The sequence below is a fragment of the Lutra lutra genome, chromosome 4, assembly GCF_902655055.1.
Source record: "Lutra lutra chromosome 4, mLutLut1.2, whole genome shotgun sequence".
Classification (NCBI taxonomy): Eukaryota; Metazoa; Chordata; class Mammalia; order Carnivora; family Mustelidae; genus Lutra; species Lutra lutra.
Genome location: NC_062281.1, coordinates 4,468,270 through 4,491,484, shown reverse-complemented (window position 1 = coordinate 4,491,484; position 23,215 = coordinate 4,468,270). Strand labels below are relative to the sequence as shown.

The following is a 23,215-nucleotide window of genomic DNA, read 5'->3' as shown; positions in this document are numbered from 1 at the left end:
TGTATCCCTAAATTCCCCAAATATTCATATTTATTTTTTTTATTTTATTTTTTATAAACATATATTTTTATCCCCAGGGGTACAGGTCTGTGAATCGCCAGGTTTACACACTTTACAGCACTCACCATAGCACATACCCTCCCCAATATCCATAACCCCACCCCCCTTCTCCAAACCCCCTCCTCCCATCAACCCTCAGTTTGTTTTGTGAGATTAAGAGTCACTTATGGTTTGTCTCCCTCCCAATCCCATCTTGTTTCATTTACTCTTCTCCTACCCCCTCAACCTCCCATGTTGCATCTCCACTTCCTCATATCAGGGAGATCATATGATAGTTGTCTTTCTCCGATTGACTTATTTCGCTAAGCATGATACCCTCTAGTTCCATCCACGTCGTCGCAAATGGCAAGATTTCATTTCTTTTGATGGCTGCATAGTATTCCATTGTGTATATATACCACATCTTCTTTATCCATTCGTCTGTTGATGACATCTAGGATCTTTCCATAGTTTGGCTATTGTAGACATTGCTGCTATAAACATTCGGGTGCACGTGCCCCTTCGGATCACTACGTTTGTATCTTTAGGGTAAATACCCAGTAGTGCAAATGCTGGGTCATAGGGTAGTTCTATTTTCAACATTTTGAGGAACCTCCATGCTGTTTTCCAGAGCGGTTGCACCAGCTTGCATTCCCACCAACAGTGTAGGAGGGTTCCCCTTTCTCCGCATCCTCGCCAGCATCTGTCATTTCCTGACTTGTCAATTTTAGCCATTCTGACTGGTGTGAGGCCAAATATCATATTTAAATACGTAATCAATAGCAAGATATTCATGAAACGCTTTCTTTGTCATCCTGTCTACAAAAGGTGGTGTGTACATCCTGTGGCACTTCTTGGTTCAGACCAGCACCTGACTAGTCAAGGCCCACAACGCTGGCAGGCACAGGGCTGGAGCATCACTCCCTGTGCGCAGAACTCAGTGTCGACATCCCCTTGCGGGCTGGGTGAGGAACGGGGAGAGAGTGGAATGCAAAGTGCTGTTGGTGTTTGGTGCTCAGAGAACAGCAGACTTCTTGGTTCCGTTCACTCCAGCGGAGCCCAGTCAGGGTCCTGCTCCTGTGCATCTGTCCCACCCAATGAGGCAGGGGGACATCTCCGGCATGATTCTGCCCATCCCAGCCAGCTTGCCTTTTCCAGATGCTCATCACCTTCAGAATCTAACAATTTATCTCCGCTCATCAATATATAGATAAGTTCAATATTTCAGTTCACGTTGGGTTTGATTTCAGGTTTGTGGAATATTCCTAACCTCTGTGTTTGGAAGGGGCTGGATCGTTGCACACTACCTCTACATGCCCACAGCAACAGAAGCACGGCACGAACCCAGCTTCCCACCCGATTTCCTTTAAGCAACATTTAAGTGGCTCCTTTACACCCCAAGCCCTGTTCCAGGCACTCAGAAACCGCAAGGAACAGACCTGGCCCCCGTGAAGCTTGTTCTTGTGTGCGAAGGCAGACCCCAGGCAGACAAACAACCAGACACGTGAAGCTGCGGGTGGTAACCAGGGTCCACATGCCGTCATGTAATTAGCTGCTGCCACGTTCCTGCTGCCCTGAGTAGACAAAAGCTTCTCGAGGGAAGAAGAATGTCAGACCCTTCACTGCATCCTGGAAACCCAGCAAGGGCCCCAGCAGGGAGTCACTCGGTGTGCGGTTGCTGCGTGAATGAATGAATGAATGAATGAACCATTGCTACAATGTCTGCTGGGTTGAAGACTGCGTGAATGAATGACTTGACCGAGTCCGATGACTGCGACCCCACACCCCTGTTGAATGAATGAGTCACTAGGTTGGACGGAACTGAAGGACGGCCACACCAAGCACCCCACGCCGTTCATCTGTGATTTTCCAGATCATCGAATGACGCCCCCATTCCGGAGAGCCCCGGTTTGGGTTCCGAAGTCACCCAGAGAGATCCTGGGAATGTGCAGGGATTTCTGGTCCTGTGAAGCTTTGGTTTTGTGATGCTCCTTGATTTCATCTTACCACATATATTTCAGTATGTTACTGTTAGCTATTTTGTTTTGTTTTGCTTTCTTTCTAATTGAAGCAATTGTAAGGGGATTTTGTTCATTTGTCACCAGAACCGAGCAGGCCTGTAGTCAGCGTACAGCTGTATTTACAAAAACGGATTCCCTCTAGACGACTGAGCATAACTTACATCTTATATCTATTTAGGTTTTTGGAAGAGCCTGGCTACGGGGAGTTTTCTCAATGTTATCATGGGGGACATGCGGTGTCCCCAGCTGGCTGGCATCTGGTGCCCCTTTTCTTGGTTGTGGCCCCCAGTGACTCTGCGTGGGTCAAACCCCTTTCCTTGAGGGAGTGGAGTGGGCATGGTGACAAGGACGGGGTCATGTGATTCGCCCCAAAACAGTCAGCCTCTTTCCACTCCACAGCCACAGTGTTGGTCTGGGGAGAGCCGCAGGCCCATACTTGTCTGTCAGACCAAATCCAGGCCTCCTGGGCCATGGTCTCATGGGACTCCCAGTGTGCCTCCCTCACCTGTTCTCACCTCCTCTGCCTTCCCGCCCCAGGAGGCCGGCCCCCGGGACGCCATCACGTGGACCCCTTACGGGCTGCTGTCAGACAGGCTTAGGCCAGGGGAGAGGGGAGATGTGGGGAGGGGAGAGAGGGAAGGGGTTCCTTCCTGCTCCCTCTAGGCCACCACCAAGGCAGCAGCTGTCCTCGCTGAGGTGACTCAACGCCTTCCATCTCAAGGGGTTCTTGCCATCAGCCCCCTTTTCCCACTGTCCATTCCTGGGGGCTCAGTATCCCTCCTTGACCTCACCTGTCTCTTGACAAAGCTTTCACCAGTGCCTTGCCGTGGACCATGCATGCTAGGACCCAGACATACAAGCCTGCCAGGAACAGTTAACACCAAGGAGAAACCACACGGAAGGAGTGGAATGAGCCCTAGCCTCATCGTTTAAGCCTACCTGAACTCTGACCTTTTTTGTCACATGTGATATGAATTGACTTTATTCCCCAAGCTAGTTATGGTGGGGCCTCTACTGCCTATGATCGAAAGCACAGTCCCTGACTCCGAACGGAGGTCGGTGAGCACAACGAGGCCAGCACATGGAGGCTGACGGCCTAGATTCCGTCCCCAGCCCTGCCCTTCTATTACCTGGGCAGCAAGTCCCCGTGACTTCACCTCTCAGGAGCTGTCCCCACCATTCCCAGAACCATGCCCTGAGCACGGAAGTTCTCCAAAATTTAGATTCTGCCTGGCCAACATCTAGAACCGTCTGAACCAAGGCTGGCAGGATAATAAAATGCCAGTGAGCAGGGGCTAGAGGAACGCCCTGAATTAAAGTGTTCCGGGATCACAGCAGGTGCAAAGACCCCTGCACCAGCATGTTGGACTTCTGCCTCCTGGCTGGGCCTGCAGCCCGGTGTCTGGGTCTCATCACCCCAGAGGTCAATCCTGAGCCCTGGCCCTCCCAGCCTCTCTCTCCTGCCTTCCTGCCCTCTCCCGTCTTGGCTACAGCATCCCTTTGGCTTACTGCAGAGGGCCTAGCAGCTGTCCCTCCCGGGACCTCAGCAGGCTGCATGCTCGTAGCTGTGAGAAGGAGGCCACCATAATCTATGTGGTTGTAAGGAGGGTCAAGTGAAAGTTCACAGCCGATACCTCGCACTCTACCGGAGGCTCTCCTTCCCTTAGCGCTCAGGGCATCTATTTCATCATCTGTGGAACGGGGGCTAGCCCTCAGTGTTCCGTCTACTCCCAGCACTGTTTGTCCTCTGAATTTCTCCTGCAGTCCTGTAAGGGTTTCCTTGGGTCCTGCTGTCCTGTCAGCATTCCATTCTCACAGATCGGATGGTGTCATACCCCTACACGAAACCCTTCCACACCTGATCTTAGCACCCAAGCCCTCCTCTATTGAGAACGTGACAATCATACAAAGCCACCAACCCCAGTCCCCAATGTGACCGCGGCCACATGGCTCCATTACACTTCCTTTACTGTGTCATGCCGTCCTTCAATCCCTCAACCTACAGCTCAGGCATGTCCTCCTCCAGGAAGCCCTCCCTCATTCTCAGGGTCATCACCAAACACAACCACAAGAGGATACCATGAGATTCTGTGACTTTTATTAAGGTCACACCCACAGTATTATGTCCCTTTTTATGTGTCTGTTTTGCCATCTGGACTATGAACACTCCAAGAGCAGGAGTTTTGTCTGATCTTTTTCAACAGGCCCAGAAATCAGCACAAGGTCACACAAAAACTAGATCCCCAATTAGTATCTATGAATAAATAAGTAGAAGTAGAGATTAAGTGAGCCACAGAGCGGTACGGAGCCTGAGGGCATCGGGTGCCAGACACAGTTTAGCCCTTTTCTCCCAGGGCTGCAAGCCAGGACCGGCCCTGTGACCAGGCCCCCTGCTGCTTTGCCAAGTCACGCCCAGCTGCTCCCCCCACCGGCCACGGCCCCAGGGCTTCCCTGTCCCCGGCGAGCTGTGACGCTCTGAGCTTCTCCCACCCAAGGAGGCTCAGTGCCCGGAAGCAGCCGGCAAGACAGGCTGAGACCCTGCTCCCAGCCCCACCTGCTGGCCCTGGAGAGGGTGTTACCGAACATTGTTCATGACCCAGAAGGACAACTGTCATCCCAATGAAGCAGGCAGAACAGAAGCTGGACAAAGACCACATAAAAACCCACTTCACCCTTCCTGTCCTGTGCAGCAGGCTGTCCTGAGAATGACCCGAGGCTCTTAGAGGTCAGCCTTCAGGGTCAGAAGCCGGGGGGCTGTCAGCTCCCTGCCTGGGCCCAACCTCCCCCCTGGCCCATAACCAGCCACAGTCCACAGATTCCAGACCGCCTCGGGTTATCTCAGAGGGCGCCAGGTCAACAGCGCTTGGCCTCTGGGATAAGCTGGGCCCGACCATCTCCAAACCGCTCCCTGGGGATCACTGTTACAGTCCGGAAGCCTATCTGTGCCCACTTCCTTACACCACCCGTCCCCGCAGTCCCTTGGAAGAAGAAAGGGGCCTGCTAGAGTTCACCTGCCACGTGCCCCCGAAGGGCTCTGCGAGCCGGGGCTCTGACTTGGGCAGCCCTGTAGGGGAGCAGATGCGCTCCCCCACAGAAACGGAGATCAGACTCTCAGGCATTCAACCCTCTCCAGGTCTGGGCCAGGCGGGGCGGAGAAGCCCGCCCTCTTTAACTTCCTTCCCGCGGGGCCCTGGAGGCGGGGCCCAGAGAGGACCCAGGTGTGCGCCCTCCCGGGCACAGCAGGGCTACGTGCCAGACTGGTTCTCGCTTTCCTCGGTGACTGAGCCCCTGGCCCATGCGCTTCTGCGCAGCCAGGCCCCCTGCCAGCGGGCAGCTCGGGACTCCCCTCTGCTCGGGCCCCACGCCCTGCGCACACTCACTTTCGCACAGGCGACGCCTCAGCTTGCCCCGGATCTTGTCGATGGCGTTGAAGTCGGACACGTGGAAGACATGGGCGGACTTGGGCTTGGAGGCGATCTCCTCCAGCTCCTCCTTGAGCGCCGCCCCGACGCCCACGGCGAAGATGCGGATGCCCGCGCGGTGGGCGGCGGCCGCGGCGTCCAGCACCAGGTCCTGGCTGCGGCCGTCGGTCAGGAGGATGGCCACCTGCTTGAAGGCGCGGTCCCCGGGGCGGCCGCCGGCCTGCGGCGAGAAGCTGTGGCGCGTGATGAAGCGCAGCGCGTCACCGGTGTTGGTGTTCCCGCCGTGGTAGGCCAGGTGCCGCGCCGCCGCCTTGACCGCCTCCCGCGAGCCGAACAGGCCCAGCTCGAAGGCGGTGGTCGGTCGGTCGCTGTAGCGCACGACCCCCACGCGCGTGCGGTCGGGGCCCACCTCGAAGGTGTCCACCAGGTTGGCCACCCACTGCCGGACCTTCTCAAAGTCCTCCTTGCCCACGCTGGAGGACGTGTCCAAGAGGAAGACCAGGTCGTAGTGGACAGTCTTGCAACCTGCAGGGGTGGGGTGGGGGAGGAAGAGGAAGAGGAAGGGTGACCTGGGGCACACGGATTCAGAAAGGTCACCCTAGTGGAGTGGGGGGGAGGACCTCCTTTCTGAACTGGTTTCCGATGACGAGTGTCCCCACGGCTGCCGTGGGGTCCGGCTGCCAATAGGTGTTCTTGGATGCAAGTGGCCAACGTTCACAGAACGCCGCCTTCCATCGATTTCTTCAATAGCTTTTGTTTTGGTCACCCAGTGACTTGTTTTTTAAACCTACTGCAGTGAACACATGCTCTTTTCAGAAAAGGCCATCGGAAGAATGTTTTAGCTGCTTATGTTTCCATCTACGGAGAGGTCACGCTGTTAGCCCACAGTGTATAAACCTAATTATTATTACAAATGCACGTGGGACTGTACCAGACGCACGGGTGCATTGCTGTTTTCCCCACATCCGGCAGTTGCTGGAAACCCTTTTCCAGTGTGACGATGCCGGTTTCCATGGCTGCAAGATGACATTGCTCAGAGCCCATAATTTATTTAGCCAGTGCTCTCATGCTAGATGTTTAAATAGTTCCTGGATTCCAGTATTATAATTCATACAAAATATACTGCACTCCTATATTTTAAGTATAAATTTGTAGAAATTCTACAATGCTTTATAAAGATTGCATATTTTAACATATAATACGTGTCTATTTTTATAAACTTTGTAAACTTAAAAGTTATAAAAACTTATGATTGAACAGAAGAGGACACTATATAATTTATTTCTCATCCTCAGCGCAACCCTGTGCGCAAGCTTGCTCATCCCCACTTCACAGCTGGTGAGGTGAGGAAAAGGGTTTCCAAACTCCAGAGAGCTGCACAAACATAACCATCAAGAAGCCTCGCTCTTGCCTTTTACAGAATCTGAGGCTTGGATCGTCCCACCAGCAGCGGCTGACCAGGCCTCTGGAGCACCTGGCAAAAACATTTGTCTAGTAGAAACAAAATAAGAACAACAATAACACAAAAAAATAAAAATAAATTAAAAAAAGCAAAACCCGTTAGTTAAGCTGTCATGTTGGAAAAAGTACAAACAAATCCTGCAACCGCCAGTGTGCAAGAGAAGGCAGCTACCTGTTCTTCCGAAGGCCCTGGGCTCTGTCACACCCATTTTCAGAATTTAGAAGCCTTACAAAGGACAGTGTTTTTGACCCAACACTTCCAAATTCAGGGATTTACACTAATAAAACAATCAGATAAAGAGGAAGAAAAAATTCTAAAGCTATCTAAGAAGTTCATGCAGCCCTGGCAAGCAAAACCCTGGAGCTGGCTCTGTGCTCCCTCTACAGAGCTGCTCCCGCGACCATCCGCGTGAGCTCACAGGGCGCGGGAATCGACAGCAGGGGACTGCTGGCTTGAAGGAATCCTTATTTACCAACACAGACCCATTCTCCCAGGGTCTTGCTGGGTCTGAAAAGCTGTGTGTCAATGTGATGTCTGTGTGTGGGACTGTGTCTGTACGGAGCAGAGGACCTACTTTGTTTACCTCTGGTAAGCAGAACTTATTATTTTGTATTTCTGATTTTATATTTATAAGCAATGAAGTAATCCAGAACACAGAAAAACAGTAACGCTGTATTTACAAACACACACACACACACAGGCACACACACATTCCCATCGCACCCTACCCCAGCGCATCTCCTGAATTTTCCGTACCTACTTTTACCCTGAGTTCCTAAAATGCAAGTTGCGACAGGTCAATCCTCCCCTTCCTAGGATTGCTCCCTAACAGGATTAGAACTTTCTGAGTGTGTTTGCCCAGATGTGTGGGCTCAAGAGATAATTCCTGGGGAGTGTTTCTCCTTGACATAAAAGGTCATCCTTTTGTCTTTGGGACAATGATGTCCCAGCCTGTGCAAGGTAATTGCTGCTGTGGGCCAAGCAGGGCCCCGCCTGTGGGCTGTAATCCTTGAGCAAATTTGTGTTCAGGCTGCAGAAGGTTCATTGGCTCCACAGGCCTCACCCGGGGGCCCTTCTGCAATCCCGCACATTCTCTGCTGGGGGCTGCAGAGCAGAATGCACAATGCGTGCCTGAGAATTAGGTGTGCTCTTGCAGGAAGGGCTCTGACCTTGGTGGGGGTGCCCTCGGCTCCCCCACGGGCAGAGCCCGCGACAGCTCTCCTCTGGGCTGCTGTTCTCCAGGCTGTGAAACGAGGGCCGGGAAGAGATGGTCCTTGGGCCCTCCCAGTGTGTCGGCTGTGTGGGCTCTTGGGCTCATCTCTGTGGACACAGAACCTGACGCCGCTCCCCATGACCAGGCCATGCATGGTTAGAACTGTCTCTCCAGCTAGCCGGGCTTTGAGAGCCTCAAGCAAGGAGGCGACTTGGAAAAATCAAGGCAGAAGCACAAGGCCATGTTTCTTGCTTTGTTTCCTCTGCAGGCTCGGGGAACACAGTATGGGCTCAGGTGGGTGCTTTCTTGGGGGCGCCCTCCTCACCTGCTGCGGGGCGGGGGGGCTTTGGGCTATCCTAGCCTCGGTTCCTCATCTGCACAATGGGGTGGTTTTGCAGCTAGGTGCTCCCTCTGCCGCCCTAGGCCCATCCCAGAGAGGCATCCACCTGTGCCCCGAGGAGCCCAGCACACAGCCTCTGTGTGGGTGCCGTGACCCGCTCATGTACCTGAGCCCTCCTTCATGTCTCCACACTGACAGCACCTTCTCCAGGAGGCCCTCAGACAGGTGGGCTAGACCACTGTCCCATCACGCCTCACCCCAACTGCCCAGGTGCCTCTTCTCCAACAAACTCCCCCTCCCTCATCTACTCCAGAGGTGTGTTCTCCTTGCGGTCCAGGCCGCCTCTCCTGGTGGCCTCCAGTGTGTCCATTTCCAATGGAATGTGCTCAAAGCCCGTCACAGGACAACGCGACACGGTCCTAGCCCAGCGCTCTGTCCCCAGAAGCCTGCAAGCGCTCGACAGAGCCAAGCTCACGGCACACTGCACAGTCCACTCGGAACGTGGGTTTCAACAGCTCACGGTTCTCCTGCACTCTTCTGCATACACACTCTCACACTCGCACACACACACCCTCAGACTCTTACACTCACACGCACTTCCACACACATGCTGACACAGTCCCACATGCTCTCTTCCACACTCAGTCACACACACACCCCTCAGACGCTCTCACACTCCTGTACTCACTTTTACACACACACTCACTGTCATACACACCCACAGTTGTAGGCACACACTCATCCTCAGACGTTCACACGCATACACTGACTTTTATACACTCTCCAGCTCTCACATTCACACACTTTCTCACGCACACCCCTACACACTCACCTAACTCACATTCATGCACTCTCACTTTTACACACACACTCTGACAATTTCCTAACTCACGCAGTCACGCACACCCTCAGACTCTCCCTCATACACACATGTTTATATGCTCCCTCCAGCTCTATCACACACTCACACACTCACACTCTCTCACTCACACAGCACATGACCTCACTGGACAACGGGGTTCCACAGGCACTGGCGAGGGCAGCTGACACCCACACTTGCTGGGTACCCCACCTCTCTCTCTCTCTCTCAGGCCACCAGTCCCTAACTCACTCACAGGCACACGTCTGCACCCCACATGCTCACACACTCACACTCACCTCAGACACTTACACTCACACTCACTTCCACTCCCCCACTCACAGGCACGCACACGCTCACGCATGGACACAGACACTGGCAGCTCAGGGCCCAGCCCCGGCTCATTCTACGGTGGCCTTACCTGCCCTCTGGGCCTGGCAGCCACTGTCCCCAGGCCACAGCAGCAGCATCCACAGGAGACAGGCCGTGGCGTCCCCTCGCAGGTCAGCCATGGCTCTTGCACGCATGTCTCGGCCAGGAAGAGACGGTGTTAAGATCTACTGGAACATACCCTGTGTGGAGAAGGACACGCCTTTAGAGAAGGGCTTCAGGGCCAGGAACCCAAAGTAGCAGCCCCAGGCCTGTGTGGGAGAAGGCCGCACCCCCGCCTCCCAACTGCCTTCAACCGATGCGCACTCAGGACCTCCGAGCTGCCATTCCCGGCCATGCAGGCCCACTCCCTGGCACCACCACCGTGTTCTGATCCTAATCTCTGCTTCTGAGCACTTAACAGGCTGTTTCTTGGTTTAATATGTTGTAAGAGGAAATGTTGGTGCCGAAATCTTGGCCCACATTTAGTTATTTTCTTAGGGCAGGAATGCACTAATTTCATATGATGCACTCAGGGCATCATATGAAATCTTTTAAAAAGAGCCTGATGCAAATTCTCAGGCTTCTTTCTGAAGAGGCTGTATGGGCCCTTGCTGCCCGCGGCCACACAGGAGTTCCCGGAGTCCTCCCCTCACGGTGTCCCTGGCAGCACGGATGCCGTCATTCCCTCTACCTGCCAGCTCTACAGGAGAGACGTTGCCTTTGGCTTTCTATGCATTCCTTTGGCCTGGGACGTTTATTAGCGAAAATGTATTTCTCCTTCTGCATATCTTATTTTCACGGGGATGTCCATTTCAAAAAGTAGTTGTCACTGTTAAAGCCAAGGTCTGGGAGAGGGAAAACAGGTTATAGAATTCTGAGGTATTTACCAGTTGCCTTCATGTGCCGGGTGCTGAGGGCAGGCAGATGAGGGACACAGAACCCCCACCCTCAAGGACACTCAGTGACACCTGGGAGACAGGTAAGGCATGGGCCCTGGGCACCAGCACAAGAACATTCCAGGGTTGCTGGGAACACTGGGACAGTGTTGTCACGTGACCGTTTAGGGGTGGGCCAGGCCTCCTGGATGAGTCAATTTTGGAAAACTGGGTAAGCCTCAACCAGAAAAAAGCAGTTGATCATTTCAGATAGAGGGAGCAGCGTCGGCAAAGTCCCAGAGGAGAGCCAAGGCACGATGGCACCAGGAGAACTTCTCCCAGGCAGGACAGGTATATGGGTTCTGTCTAGGCAGGTGCCTGAATTTTTGCTGGGTCCCCAGCACCCTCTAGGCAAACTGCCCTCATCACTAACAGTCCCCATACACGCTCATGGAGTATGTACAGCCCACCTGACAACACTCCAGAAGTGTCACACTCAGGAGGCAGCCACGGGAATGAAAAGAAAGGCACTTTCCCAAAACAGTACATGGAGGGGCAGAGGCCAAGGTCAGGACTGGAGGGTCCAAAGGGAGGAGAGACACAGAATGTTAGCAAGTCCAGTGGGCTTCCCACCCCCTCATCCTTCAAAGCTATAGGAGAAAACTGTCTTGTCTGTCTTGTTTATTCTGCTGCCCAGAACCCAGACCAGTTCCTGGCACACAGTAGGCATTTGACAAAGAAATACTAGATTTAACAGTCAGTGACGCAGTCAGGTTATTATCTGAGGTGGAAGGGTCCCTTCGTTAGAAGAACACAGACATATTCAAAGAGCCAGGAAAGTCACTAAAGAGCGGCTATGTACCATCTGCCCAGTGCTGGGCGCTTTCTGATTGTCCAGTGAACTCACAGGACCTCCAAGGCAGGCATCATCGCCTCCCCTTGGCAAAGGAGGAAACTAAGATGGAGAGGATACTTGTCTGTCCCCAGGTCACCGAGGAGGGACCAGAACTTGAACTCAGACCCCCCCCGGGCTTTGAGCTCACCCCCTTTCCAGGACCTCCGTGGACACAGCAAATCCAAATATTAACAACCACCACTGAGCCGTCACTTCTTTTAATGAACTAATAAGTAAGAATGTGGACTGAGGAGATAAGGGGGAAGAGCCATAGCATCCATTGTATTTCAGGGCTCAAGAAATGTGGCTGTTTCCCTCATTGCTGAAACTGGGGGGAAGCAGGGCAAAATCAGGCTGTACTCTCCAGGTTTCTGCATCTCCCCAAATACACACACAAATAAAGAGAAAACTACAGACCTACATCCCCTATGAATGAGATGTGAAAGTACTTAGCAGGAGACTAGAAACCTGAATTCAGCAGCACACTGAAAGGGTCATACTCGGTGACCATGTGAGATTCTTGTCAGGAATGCAAGGCTGGTTCAATATCGAAAAATCAACCCAGGAGTCGCACTGAACCAACAGAGCCAAAGAAGACACATGGCGACACCCAATGATACAGAAGCATTGACAAAATCTTACTCCCTTTCACGATAAAAACACTTGGTACACTAGACGATAAAGAAAGTTTCAACATGACAAAGGCCACGTACCAAAAAAAACATAACAGACCCTACCTCATACTGGGTTGTGGCAGGGATTGTTGTACGGATGGAATACTAAAACTGAACAGACAGTCCTTAGCCCAATGCCTCAACTACTCTCAAGGCCACATGGCTGACGTGAGCCGGAGCCAGACTCCTTCCCAGGCCTATCTCTTGAGGCCACTGGCCATCCACAGGGTCCTGCTCCTGGGATAAAGCCTGACATTGGTAGAGAGCCTCTATGCTGTACACATTCCACCTTTCCATCCTTACAACAACCCCAAGGGGTGGCCTATGACATCCCCCATTACCGGCAAGCAAGCTGAGGCTCGGAGTGGGGGAGACCGCCCCAGGCACACTCTGCTGGTGTGTGAAAGCCCACCCAAGGCACTCGGAGATAGTCACCCCTTGACGGTAAGCTCTCCTGGAGGGTGTCTGTCCCCACTACTATGCCTCTCCCCAGCTGGCCAGGTACCCCAACTGGGCCCAGGAAGGACTTGTGGAGTTAAAAATCTACAGTCCTGTTTTTCCCTGCTAGAGTACAGGCAGAGAGAGTGTGCCGACAGTGTGCACGGTAAGTGCGGTGCCTTCACTGACCTCCTCCCTGAGGTCTCAGCAAACCTGCGAGCTGCCCTGTTCCCCCACCTCGCCAGTCGTGAGCCTGGCGTGTGCCTGCAGCACAATGTCACTCGGTGCCCGTGGCTAATAACGGCAGAGCTGGGCTGGCGTTAGGCCCGGAGGACACCAGAGCCCACACTCTCTCCCATGGTCGCTGTTACCAAGGACCACATCCTTCAAAGCACCGGGAGCCACCCAGGGCTTCCCAGGTAAGAACTCATTGAATCTGAACAGCGGGTATCAGCAGGTACAGTTTTCTGAGTAAGAAACTCAGTGCAAAGGGCTTAGCAACCAGCCTGGAACTCCACAGGCCACAGTCCCAGGCAATCCGACCACAGGCCAGGTTCCTCATCGCTGGCCATGTGGCTTCTCTCCAGCTGTTGGAACCTGGCTGGCCCAACACTCCTACCTAAGCACAGAAACAACGTGGGAAACAGGCAAAGCGTATAGTGAAAACCCAAATTCTGGTCGCCCAGTTCACAGGAAAGAAGAGAGCAAGGACACCATGGGGTAAGGGTGGGGGAGAAACCCGATAATAACCAGAGGGAAAAGAAGCTGATGCAATCAGTCCATTCACTGATTTCTCAAATGGTGAACTGGCCTTGCGGACCTGGGAGAAATCCTGCTTGCCTGTGGTATCGAACTCCTTCTGTACATGTTTTTGTATTCAATTTGCTACTATTTTGTTGAGGACTTTTGCATCTATATTCATGAGAGACATTAGTCTTCTTCTTTTCTTGGAAGGTCCTTGCCTGTTTGGGGGAAGGAGACTAATGCTGGCTTCATGGTGTGAGTTAGAGTTAGGAAATGTTCCTTGTGCTTCCATCCTCTGGAAGAGGAGGTAGAGGACAGAATGACCTTCTGCCCAGGAATGTGCATGGAGTGTTCACAACAAAATGCCCACTGAGGAGGCAGGCCTGGTACAGAATCCCCGCTTTCTTCCTTAGCCACAGGAAAGAGCACTGCATCCCCATAAAAAGGGCGTGAGAGGGCTATGAGGGTTACACAACATGCCTTCTGTGAAGTGCAAAGCCCAGATGCTAGCATAGTGTACAGGAAAGGCAAGATTTGGGAGAACCCGTGTCCCCGCCTTCCCCAGCCCACCTCAGGTGCCAACCCCAGCAAGCATGGGTGCCATGATCCCAGCTCTCTCTGTCTCTCTCTCTCTCTCTCTCCAGGCTCTGAGCACTTTCCTGGGCTCAGCTGCCCAGCTGGCATGATGCAGGCCACACCCTGTCCCTGGGAGGCAGAGCTTAGCCATTAGTCTTCAAAAGTCCAGCAATTAATTTGCTGAGCTGAGTTCCTGCCACAAGCCAGCCCATTGCCATAGTAACCAGTGTTCCCTATCCAGGGCCCCGGGGAGAGGGGGTAAGACACTGAGCAGAATGCAGTTTAAAGGGAGAAGATGAGATGTGGTGCATTGGAGGGCAGCCCAGGCAGACAGCGCACTGGGTCTGCACAGAGGGCCTGGCCCCTGCCCACTGCGTGGTGGGAGTGGGGGGAGGGGCTGCTGACACGTTGCCAGGGTGACGGGCAATGCTCTGGGCAGGAATCTGGTGGAGACATAAAAGCATGGTGCAGGGCGTCCAACCACTGAGCTCTGAGCCTCCAGGGCTCACCTGCTGGGCATTTGGTGATATCAGCTGCACCTGCTGGTCAGATGGGGAAGAGGGAGCTGGGTGGCCTCCTCTCTGCCAGGTTTCTCAAAAGCCCAACTGGGGAGCCAGGAAAGTGCTGGAAAGCCTACGTCCTAGATTCGAACTTGGCTTTTTGTGAGCTGGACCCAGTCTCCTGGGTCTCCTATATGCTGGGCATTGTCGGGGGCACTGGCTTCTCCTGGGGCAGCGAGCACCATGATGAGACTTTGCAAGCAGAGTCCCCGGGTTCAAATTCTCACGAGCTGTGTAAACCAGGGGAGTCACTGCACCTCTCTGGGCCTCAGCCCTTCCATGTAAGACTGGGGATAAAACACTTATCTCACTGGAAGAGTTAACTGGGTTGCTACCAGTACAAAGCATAGAACGATGCCTGGCCAGAGTGAGTATGGAAGGCACATGTTTTTTGTGATTTTCGAATCCTCTGTTTTCTCACCTATAAAATGGGAATGGTATCCCCTCCTTCATGGATCTGTAGAGGAGAAGAGGCAATGAATTAGGTGATAATCTTGGATAAAGTTAGATGTTGGCCAACATGGCCACAAACAACCTGGAGGGAGATTCTCCATCTGAGCTACTCAGAGGTCAGAGGGTGACTGCAGGGGGCACCGGGAATCACACTGTTTCACTGTCTAATTCAAACATGCCCTCCATGCATGTTAACACTGACTAAGGGCCAGGCACGGAGGGTAGGACACTCTGTCCAGAGATGGCAGCCCCACAGGGGAGACAGAGAAGCAGGAAGATGCTTATAAATCCATGTAATCAGAGCTCTGATGGAGGGAGGGACGAGCACCTAACTCAGTCCTACGACGTCACCAAAGGTTTCCTGGAGGAGGTGATGTCTGAGCTGAGCCTGGGAAGATGAGTGGGGAGTAGGCGGGAGGACAAGGGTCGCCTTCGCCAGCGATGGCTGGCCTCCCTTTGAGGAACATTCATGGGATAGCAAGAAGTACAGTATTTTGGAGAAGGAAATAAAGGCTGAAGGGGAAGGGAGGGATGTGGGGGAGAGGAAGGCATTCAAATTTGAGGGCTGTTCATAAAGACAGCTTAGGACTTGTGTGGTGACCCAGAGAAAGGGGACAGACCACCCTGAGACCTCCGGACACCAGTGGGTGTTCTCACGCACGGGTGTAGCATCAAGCCTGCAGAGAGGATGGACGGAACGGAGAGGCGAATGAGGAGGGAGGTAGCATGAAAAGAGACGTAGACCACCTTACCTGTGCTGACCGCAGACGCCATGATATGTATGATTGGCTGGGAGTGGAGGGAGAGAGGAGGATGTGGAAGAGAGGAGCCCAGAGTCCCAATTTGAAAACCCAGAGCCAGTCACTGCTGGTGGCAGGGATGAGGAGCTCCCACTAGACACACTGAGTGAGTCTGAGGACCCAGAAGGTAGCCAGATGGAGAAGTCAAAGATAGACACTTGACACTTGAGCCTAGAGCTCAGAACAGGAACTGGGGCTGGGGACACCCCTGGAAATGTGTGGAGGGAGTGCAAGTCAGAGGCTGAGGACAGAAGCCAAGCTCTCCACCTCCCATGCCACATGGGCTCCTTCTCATTGTCACACCTAGTAACGAAGCGGGCACAACCGGGCACCCCTATATTTTTAGTCTGTTCTTCTATGGTGAGAGCTCTGGGTGCGGCACTTTTAACTAGCAACAAGGACAACAAACCTCAGGGGAATGGAAAGACAAGCCACAGAGTGGGAGAAAATATTTACAGAAGACACAGCCGAAGAAGAACTGGATTCAAAATATACAAGGAACTCTCGAGACTCAACAAGAAGAAAACAAACAACCTGATTTAAAGAATGGACCCATGTTCTTAACAGGCTCATCACCAAGGAAGATACACAGACAGGAAGTCATCACGTAGAGAGACACTCCACGCCACATGGCATCAGAACACTGGAAGTTAAAACTGCAGCCATGACACACCTACGAGAAGGACCAAAGTCTGTGCACAGACAACACCAGATGCCTTGAAGGATGCCGAGGGCAGGACTGCTCACTCATGGCTCGGGGGAACGCAGGACGACGCTGCCACATGGGAAGACAGTTTGGTAGTTTCTCGAAAACTTAAACATGCTCTTCCTGTATGGCCCAGCAACCATGCTCCTTGGTATTTACCCAAAGGAGCTCGAAACTTATGTCTGCACAAAAACCTGCATGTGGATGTGTGCGGCAGCCCCATTCACAACTGCCAAAACCTGGAGGCATTGAAGACGTCCTTCGGTAGGTGAACAGACCTGTAAACGGTGGTCCACCCAGACAAGGGAACATTATTCAGCACTCAAGAGAAATGAGCTCCTGGGCCCTGAAAAGCCACGGAGGGACCCTAAATACTTATCAGTCCGTGAAAGAAGCCCAATCTGGAAAGGCTGCACACCGTAGCAGCCCGACTCTGTGACATTCTGGAGAAGGCAAAATCGTGGAGACCATACAGGGACCCGCGGCCACCAGGGGGCTGGGGTGGGGGGTAGAGAGAGAGGCAGAGCACAGAGGACTCTTAGGGCAGCGAAAATATATGTGAAAACCTGCAGAACGGCAGCTGATCCAACTGTCTGAGCGGGAACGACAGAACAACCACACGAGGGCACAGCGTGATTCACGCAGACAGAACCGTGCTGGCTTCCCTTGCAACGTGTTCTCTCTTCATAACAAGCCGGCAAAGGGGTCTCAGTTTCAGAAGAGTTACAGAATATGCCCCAGATCACACAGCGGGGGGTGACAGACCTGGGGCTCAATCCCAGGCCCCTGTGAACCTAGAATCGGGGTCTGTTTCACTGGAGCAGGAAGCACTGGTCTCTGTCTGGAGAACAGCCTGGTGGGAGGAGAGAGAAGAAGGAGCCCAAGCCTCCCGCAGTCTTTGGTCCTGCTAATGAGAAAGAACATCCAACCAGTCCCATGTCCTCCTCATTAGCACGTCACAAGATTTAAATGGAATCTGCTTGAGCGTTTGCCTTCAGCTCACGTCATAACCCCAGGGTCCTGGGATCAAGTCCCGCGTCGGGCTCCCAGCTCATGGATAGCCTGCTCCTCCCTCTCCCTGTAGCTCCCCCTGCTTGTGCTCGCTCTCCTTCTCTCTCTCTCTGACAAATAAATAAAATCTTTTTTAAAAAAATGGAATCCCTTTATCTGATATGACCCAGCAATTGCACTGCTGGGTATTTACCCTAAAGATACAAACGTAGTGATCCAAAGGGGCACGTGCACCCGAATGTTTATAGCAGCAATGTCTACAATAGCCAAACTATGGAAAGATCCTAGATGTCCATCAACAGACGAATGGATAAAGAAGATGTGGTATATATACACAATGGAATACTATGCAGCCATCAAAAGAAATGAAATCTTGCCATTTGCGACGACGTGGATGGAACTAGAGGGTATCATGCTTAGTGAAATAAGTCAATCGGAGAAAGACAACTATCATATGATCTCCCTGATATGAGGGAGAGGAGATGCAACATGGGGGGTTAAGGGGGTAGGAGAAGAATAAATGTAACAAGATGGGATTGGGAGGGAGACAAACCATAAGTGACTCTTAATCTCACAAAACAAACTGAGGGTTGATGGGGGGAGGGGGGTTGGGAGAGGGGGGGTGGGATTATGGACATTGGGGAGGGTATGTGCTATGGTGAGTGCTGTGAAGTGTGTAAACCTGGCGATTCACAGACCTGTACCCCTGGGGATAAAAATATATGTTTATAAAAAATAAAATTAAAAAAAAAAAAATGGAATCCCCTACGCCAACCGCCAAAGCTCTGGACTCATCTGACCAAAGGAGGAGGAAATGGAGTGAGGGATGTGGCCTCCTTCTTTACGGTGCGGAATTCAAAAATATTTCCTCTCTGCTGTTTTGGTTTCGTTTTGTTTTGTTTTTCCCTAAGAAGAGGCAGGATGCCCGTCGTTTCTCTCCCAGCTGCTACCGTTTGTGAATGAAACTCAAGCTCTGTCTAGTCTTCAAACGACGTCTGTTTCTTCAACTGGCCCCGGAGGACTCGGAAGGCGACCCTTGCCCTGAAGCCGGTGCTCACTGCTTCCCTAGCCCGCACGGTCCGAGGACTCGTCGATTTATCAACTCGGCCACTATCTGCCACGTCCCGGACCGCGTGCCAGGCGCTTTAACCACTGCGGAGAGCAACGCCCTCGGCTCCGTGGAGCCTTCTGTCTAGGAAGAGAGGAGAGCGCGGCACAGACGCACGTGAGCAATAATACGGTGTCAGAGAAGAGCGGATGTGAGCACAGCCGGGTGAAGTCACGGGTATTGATCAGGGCAGGACAGTGTGCACACTTTGTAGAAGGACAGTGTCCCACGTGGGGACACTCAACGGAGATCTGAATAACGGGAAGGAGGCCGCCGTCCAGAAAGGGGCATGGCAAGGAGTAGGAGGTCTCGCTCCGTTTCCGGATTCCTGAAACCAGCAGCTCAGGAAGTGGCCCCAGCCCTCAGACTCCGCCCACTGGGGCGTCTCATGGTCTGCACGTGCTCACAAGAACCCAGTGAGGCCCCTATTGCACAAATCTGGTCCGCAGGCTCGTGGATGAGTCCTGCGGTAAGCCCTAACAGCCTCCAGACAGAGTTCAGAGCGTCCCATCACGGACCTGCCCTGGCTGGCTTGGACCTCCCCCCACCCAGTCTCCTGTCACCTGACTGCATGTCCGCTTGGCCTTCTGTGACCGAGGGGAAGAGGACAGGCGAACGGGCAGCGCGAGATCGGGGAGGGGGCCGCATGCACTCCCTTGATTCCGTGTGGCATGAGTGAGTGAGGTCCCAGGAGTGACAGAAACACCACAAAAGGGAGGCAGGCCTGGGTTGCTGGGCTGGTACCCAACCAGAGTAGCTGTGAGCGGCCGCAAAGGTGCTGCAGAGCAGAAATGCAAGGGGCAGGGGAGAGCCCGACCAGAAGAGCTCTCCCAAGCCGGGGGGCTCCGTTAGAGTCACGCCCCGGGTCCCCGGAGTGCAGTGAAGTACCAGCACCAGAGGCAGCCAGCAGGAAGGCCTCTGCTGCCACCGAAGTAGGTAAGGAGGGAGAAAGGGGGAGGGAAGAGGTCAACCACCCCCAGCGCCATCACCAGGTCCCTTGGGACAGTGGTTACCGTGGGTAACCACGTGGGACGGGGGCAGGGATTATACTTTAGGGCTGGAATGGATGGACTAGGCTTGGTAGTCCCTGAAAGTGAACAGAAAGTCATGGGATGTGGCTATGGTTTGTTACCGGACCAGAGAGGGGGCTCTGATCAGACACAGCTGAGAGCAAAGATGGGGAACCTATGGGGTTTCGTTCCCTTATGCCACGGGCTTCTGCTGCCAAGGACGGTTTCTTGAGCGTTAGGGTTAACCACCTCCTGGATCTGATGACAGGCCTGACAGGTGACTAGGAGAACCATCACCTACCAGTGATCCCCTCAAGGTTGGTGGCAGTCCGGGTCAGAACTGATAGGACGTGGACTCCGGTAAGTCACTGAGCCCCAGCCACACAGCAGGTGCACAGCCGCGCCTAAAAGGCCCCCAAAACAGCCTCGTGTGCTCAGAGTCCCCGTCCTCTTTCACTGTCCGGAACCCCCAGGCCACTACATTGCTCAGGACCACGTGGTTATCCATGGCAGAGGCTGGATCCACATTCGGGGCCACACTCTCTGGGGGTTCCCGGCTGCCTCCTGAAGGAAATCAAGATGTAAGTGGGAAGGACCACCCAGGGCAGACTGTGGGCCCTGGAATGTCAGTGCTTGGAGTTTTCTGCTGTAAATAACACACAGGGAAATGCTCATTGACTTTGAATCATTTCCCCAGTTCCAGAAAGGTGCTCCGTCTCAAGGGCTTTAGGGCAGTGGGAAGAGAAGGGCCATAGAACTGGGCACCCTGAGACCACTCCTGTCTGTCCTCCTCTGTGCCCCTGCCCCCCCAGGGAAGGTCTCCTGCCTGCCCCCACCTCTGCTTTAACCCTTCTAGACTCCCTTCTTCTGGAAGCAGAATTCACCTCTTGCTTTTGCCGAAAACTCCTCTCCCACGCTCCATTGATGTGGTTCACGGGAGGGCGTACCTTCTGTCTGGCCAGTGGGGTGGCCCGAGACCAGAGTAGACCAGTTTAGACTCCACATCCCCCCAGATGCTGGAATAGGACAAGGGTGAAGCAGGTAAGCAAGCTGGGCCGTCTCTGGGCCCTAAGCAGGAGTTTCCAGAGAGAGGTATGTTTCTACTCCAGGTGCCAAGTTTAGAGATACCGAAGGCCATCATGGCACAGGGGAGCCTGATGGGGAATGAGGCCGCACACTGGGGGGGAAGGAGGTAACATCCATCACTTGAGCACTGAACCCATCGCTGCCCAAAGATCAGAGGCACCGGAGCCAGGCTGCCCAAAGCAAACCCCTCCCTGCCTTCCCTTCTTCAACTCAAGCCCATTTGCACTGTGGTTTCTTCTCTTGCAAACCACAGAGCAGGTGTGTGCTTAGCTAGGCCCTCAGGTAGGGCCCCTGCTCTCTGGAGCTCACCCAGACTCCTGCACGCAGTGTCCCTCACTTCACAGATGTTGTTCTCACTCTACATCTTCCCTCCGGTTCCCAGCCCAGTTTAGACAGGCTTTCCCAGAATGGCCCAGTTCAACTCCTCTGCAGGGCGGACTTCCCAGACGCATCCAGATCCCCCATCTGCATCCCTCCTGGGCCAAAAGGGCAGCCCAGGACAGGAGGCCGCCCTCCCTTCAGCCCATGCAAATGCTCTTTAACACTCCACTAGTTCATTCTAACATCTCAGGGATGCCGCACCCCGTCCTTAGGTCTTTTACATCTTTGGTGCTGCATTCGTCCCAATATTTTCTTCTTTTGCTTCTTTCTTTCCTCCTCCAATACACTGTGTCGGGGCATTTCACAAGAGACTGTCTCAGATTACAGGGTCCTGAGGACACAGAAAGATATTCCTGTTTAACTTATTTTGAGCAGCGTCTGGTCTGATGAAGCAATGGGTATAAATAGTGCTCTAGCCCCCACACTGATTATGAAGCCTCCCCCTTTCCTAGGGGAGCAGGATGAAGTCCTGGGCCGTGCAGAGGACTTGGGTGCTTGTTGGAACAAGAGGGAGTTAGGCGGGTGTTAGCCATCTTCAGATGGGGAAGCTGAGGGACAGGGCGGTTGCCAAGGGGGATCAGGCACTTGACTCCCCTTTCCCAGGGGAGCATGGTCCTCCCTCCCCGTGGGCTCCAGCAAGTGGGTTTATGGTGTCCCCACCTTTAGAGACCCTGTAGTCTCTGATCCCCACTCTGCTGGAGGCCGTAAGCTCCACATAAGCTCTGAGGACAGTTTCTGAGCTTCTGAGAAGGAGGTTCCTACCTCTGGACCAAATTAGAAATTCCCATGTCATGCTCTGAGTTTTCAAAGGGCTTCTCACCGCCAGCACAGAGATTATCGGATGAGACAGGTCTGTTCCTGTCAATTCCGGCCTTAAAGTCTTCCCTTTGTGGCCCTTCTCAGTTGGACCCCAATCTCCTTTTCCAGGTTCACGGCCCCCACATCTGACCTCATGAATCTCATTCTCCAAACTCAAAGACTTCTCTTTCTTCCTCCAACACCCCAGTATTTTCTTTTTCTTTTCTTTTTTTTTTTTTTAATTTATTTGACACACAGAGAGAGAGATCACAAGCAGGCAGAGAGGCAGGCAGAGAGAGAGGAGGGGGAAGCAGGCTCCCTGCTGAGCAGAGATCCTGATGCGGGGCTGGATCCCAGGACCCTGGGGTCATGACCTGAGCCTAAGGCAGAGGCTTAACCCAGTGAGCCACCCAGGTGCCCCTCCCCAGTATTTTCTTTTCCTGAATCTCTGACATTGCCTCAGTGATGCTTTCTTTTCCTTGCCAGGCAGACTCCTACTGAGGCTTCTAAACCCAGCCTATGTGCTTTCTCCTCCAGGAAGCCTTCCCTGATTTCCCAGTCAAGAAGTGTGTCACTATCTTCCTTAGGCTCCCGCAGACCCTTAAGTTTTAGCACCTCACAAGTGGTATTAAAGTTGACCTACTTAGGGGTGCCTGGCTAACTCAGTCAGTAGAACATGGGATTCTTGATCTCGGGGTTGTGAGTTTGAGCCCCACGTTGGGAACAGACATTACTTAAAAGTAAAAAAATCTTAAAAAAATAAAATAAAACCGGGGCGCCTGGGTGGCTCAGTGGGTTAAGCCGCTGCCTTCGGCTCAGGTCATGATCTCAGGGTCCTGGGATCGAGCCCCGCATCGGGCTCTCTGCTCAGCGGGGAGCCTGCTTCCTCCTCTCTCTCTGCCTGCCTCTCTGCCTGCTTGTGATCTCTCTGTCAAATAAATAAATAAAATCTTTAAAAATAAATAAAATAAAATAAAATAAAATAAAACTGACCTACTTATTGGCCTATCTTTTCCACTGAGCTTCTTTAGACCTAGGGATAGTGTCTCTGGTCTCTCTTCCTCTGTGCCTAGATGGTGACAGGCACACAGCAAGCCCCCCACGTATCAATGTCACGGAAACAAATGAATCAGTGGGTTGAATGTCTGAACTATATTTAACTGTGTATTTCACTTAGATAATAATAGGAAGATCTCTTATATTTTCTAAAAAAAAAAAATTTTTTTTTTAAAAAGTAACCTTGAACTTGCTACTCCCTGCGAAAGACTAAGCTTGCAGATTCGCACAGGACTTACAGTCTTGCCCTATTCATTAAGAGTGTTTCCATTCTTCCAAGGTACGGCCTCAGACCCCACCACGTTCCTGTCGTTGT

At 52.9% G+C, this 23,215-nt stretch overlaps 1 protein-coding gene across 2 annotated transcripts in view; it reads right to left on the bottom strand.

Annotated features, from left to right (window-relative positions):
- COL22A1 (collagen type XXII alpha 1 chain) overlaps nucleotides 1–23,215 on the bottom strand; it is a 249,235-nt gene that overhangs the window by 210,554 nt on the left and 15,466 nt on the right. For both annotated transcript variants that reach the window (XM_047727479.1, XM_047727480.1), the window contains exons 2-3: nucleotides 9,778–9,928; nucleotides 5,441–6,007 (exon numbers count right to left, since the gene is read on the bottom strand). In XM_047727479.1, coding sequence (XP_047583435.1) covers nucleotides 5,441–6,007; nucleotides 9,778–9,883 — 673 coding nt within the window. In that variant the 5' untranslated portion in view covers nucleotides 9,884–9,928. The remainder of the gene's footprint in view (nucleotides 1–5,440; nucleotides 6,008–9,777; nucleotides 9,929–23,215) is intronic.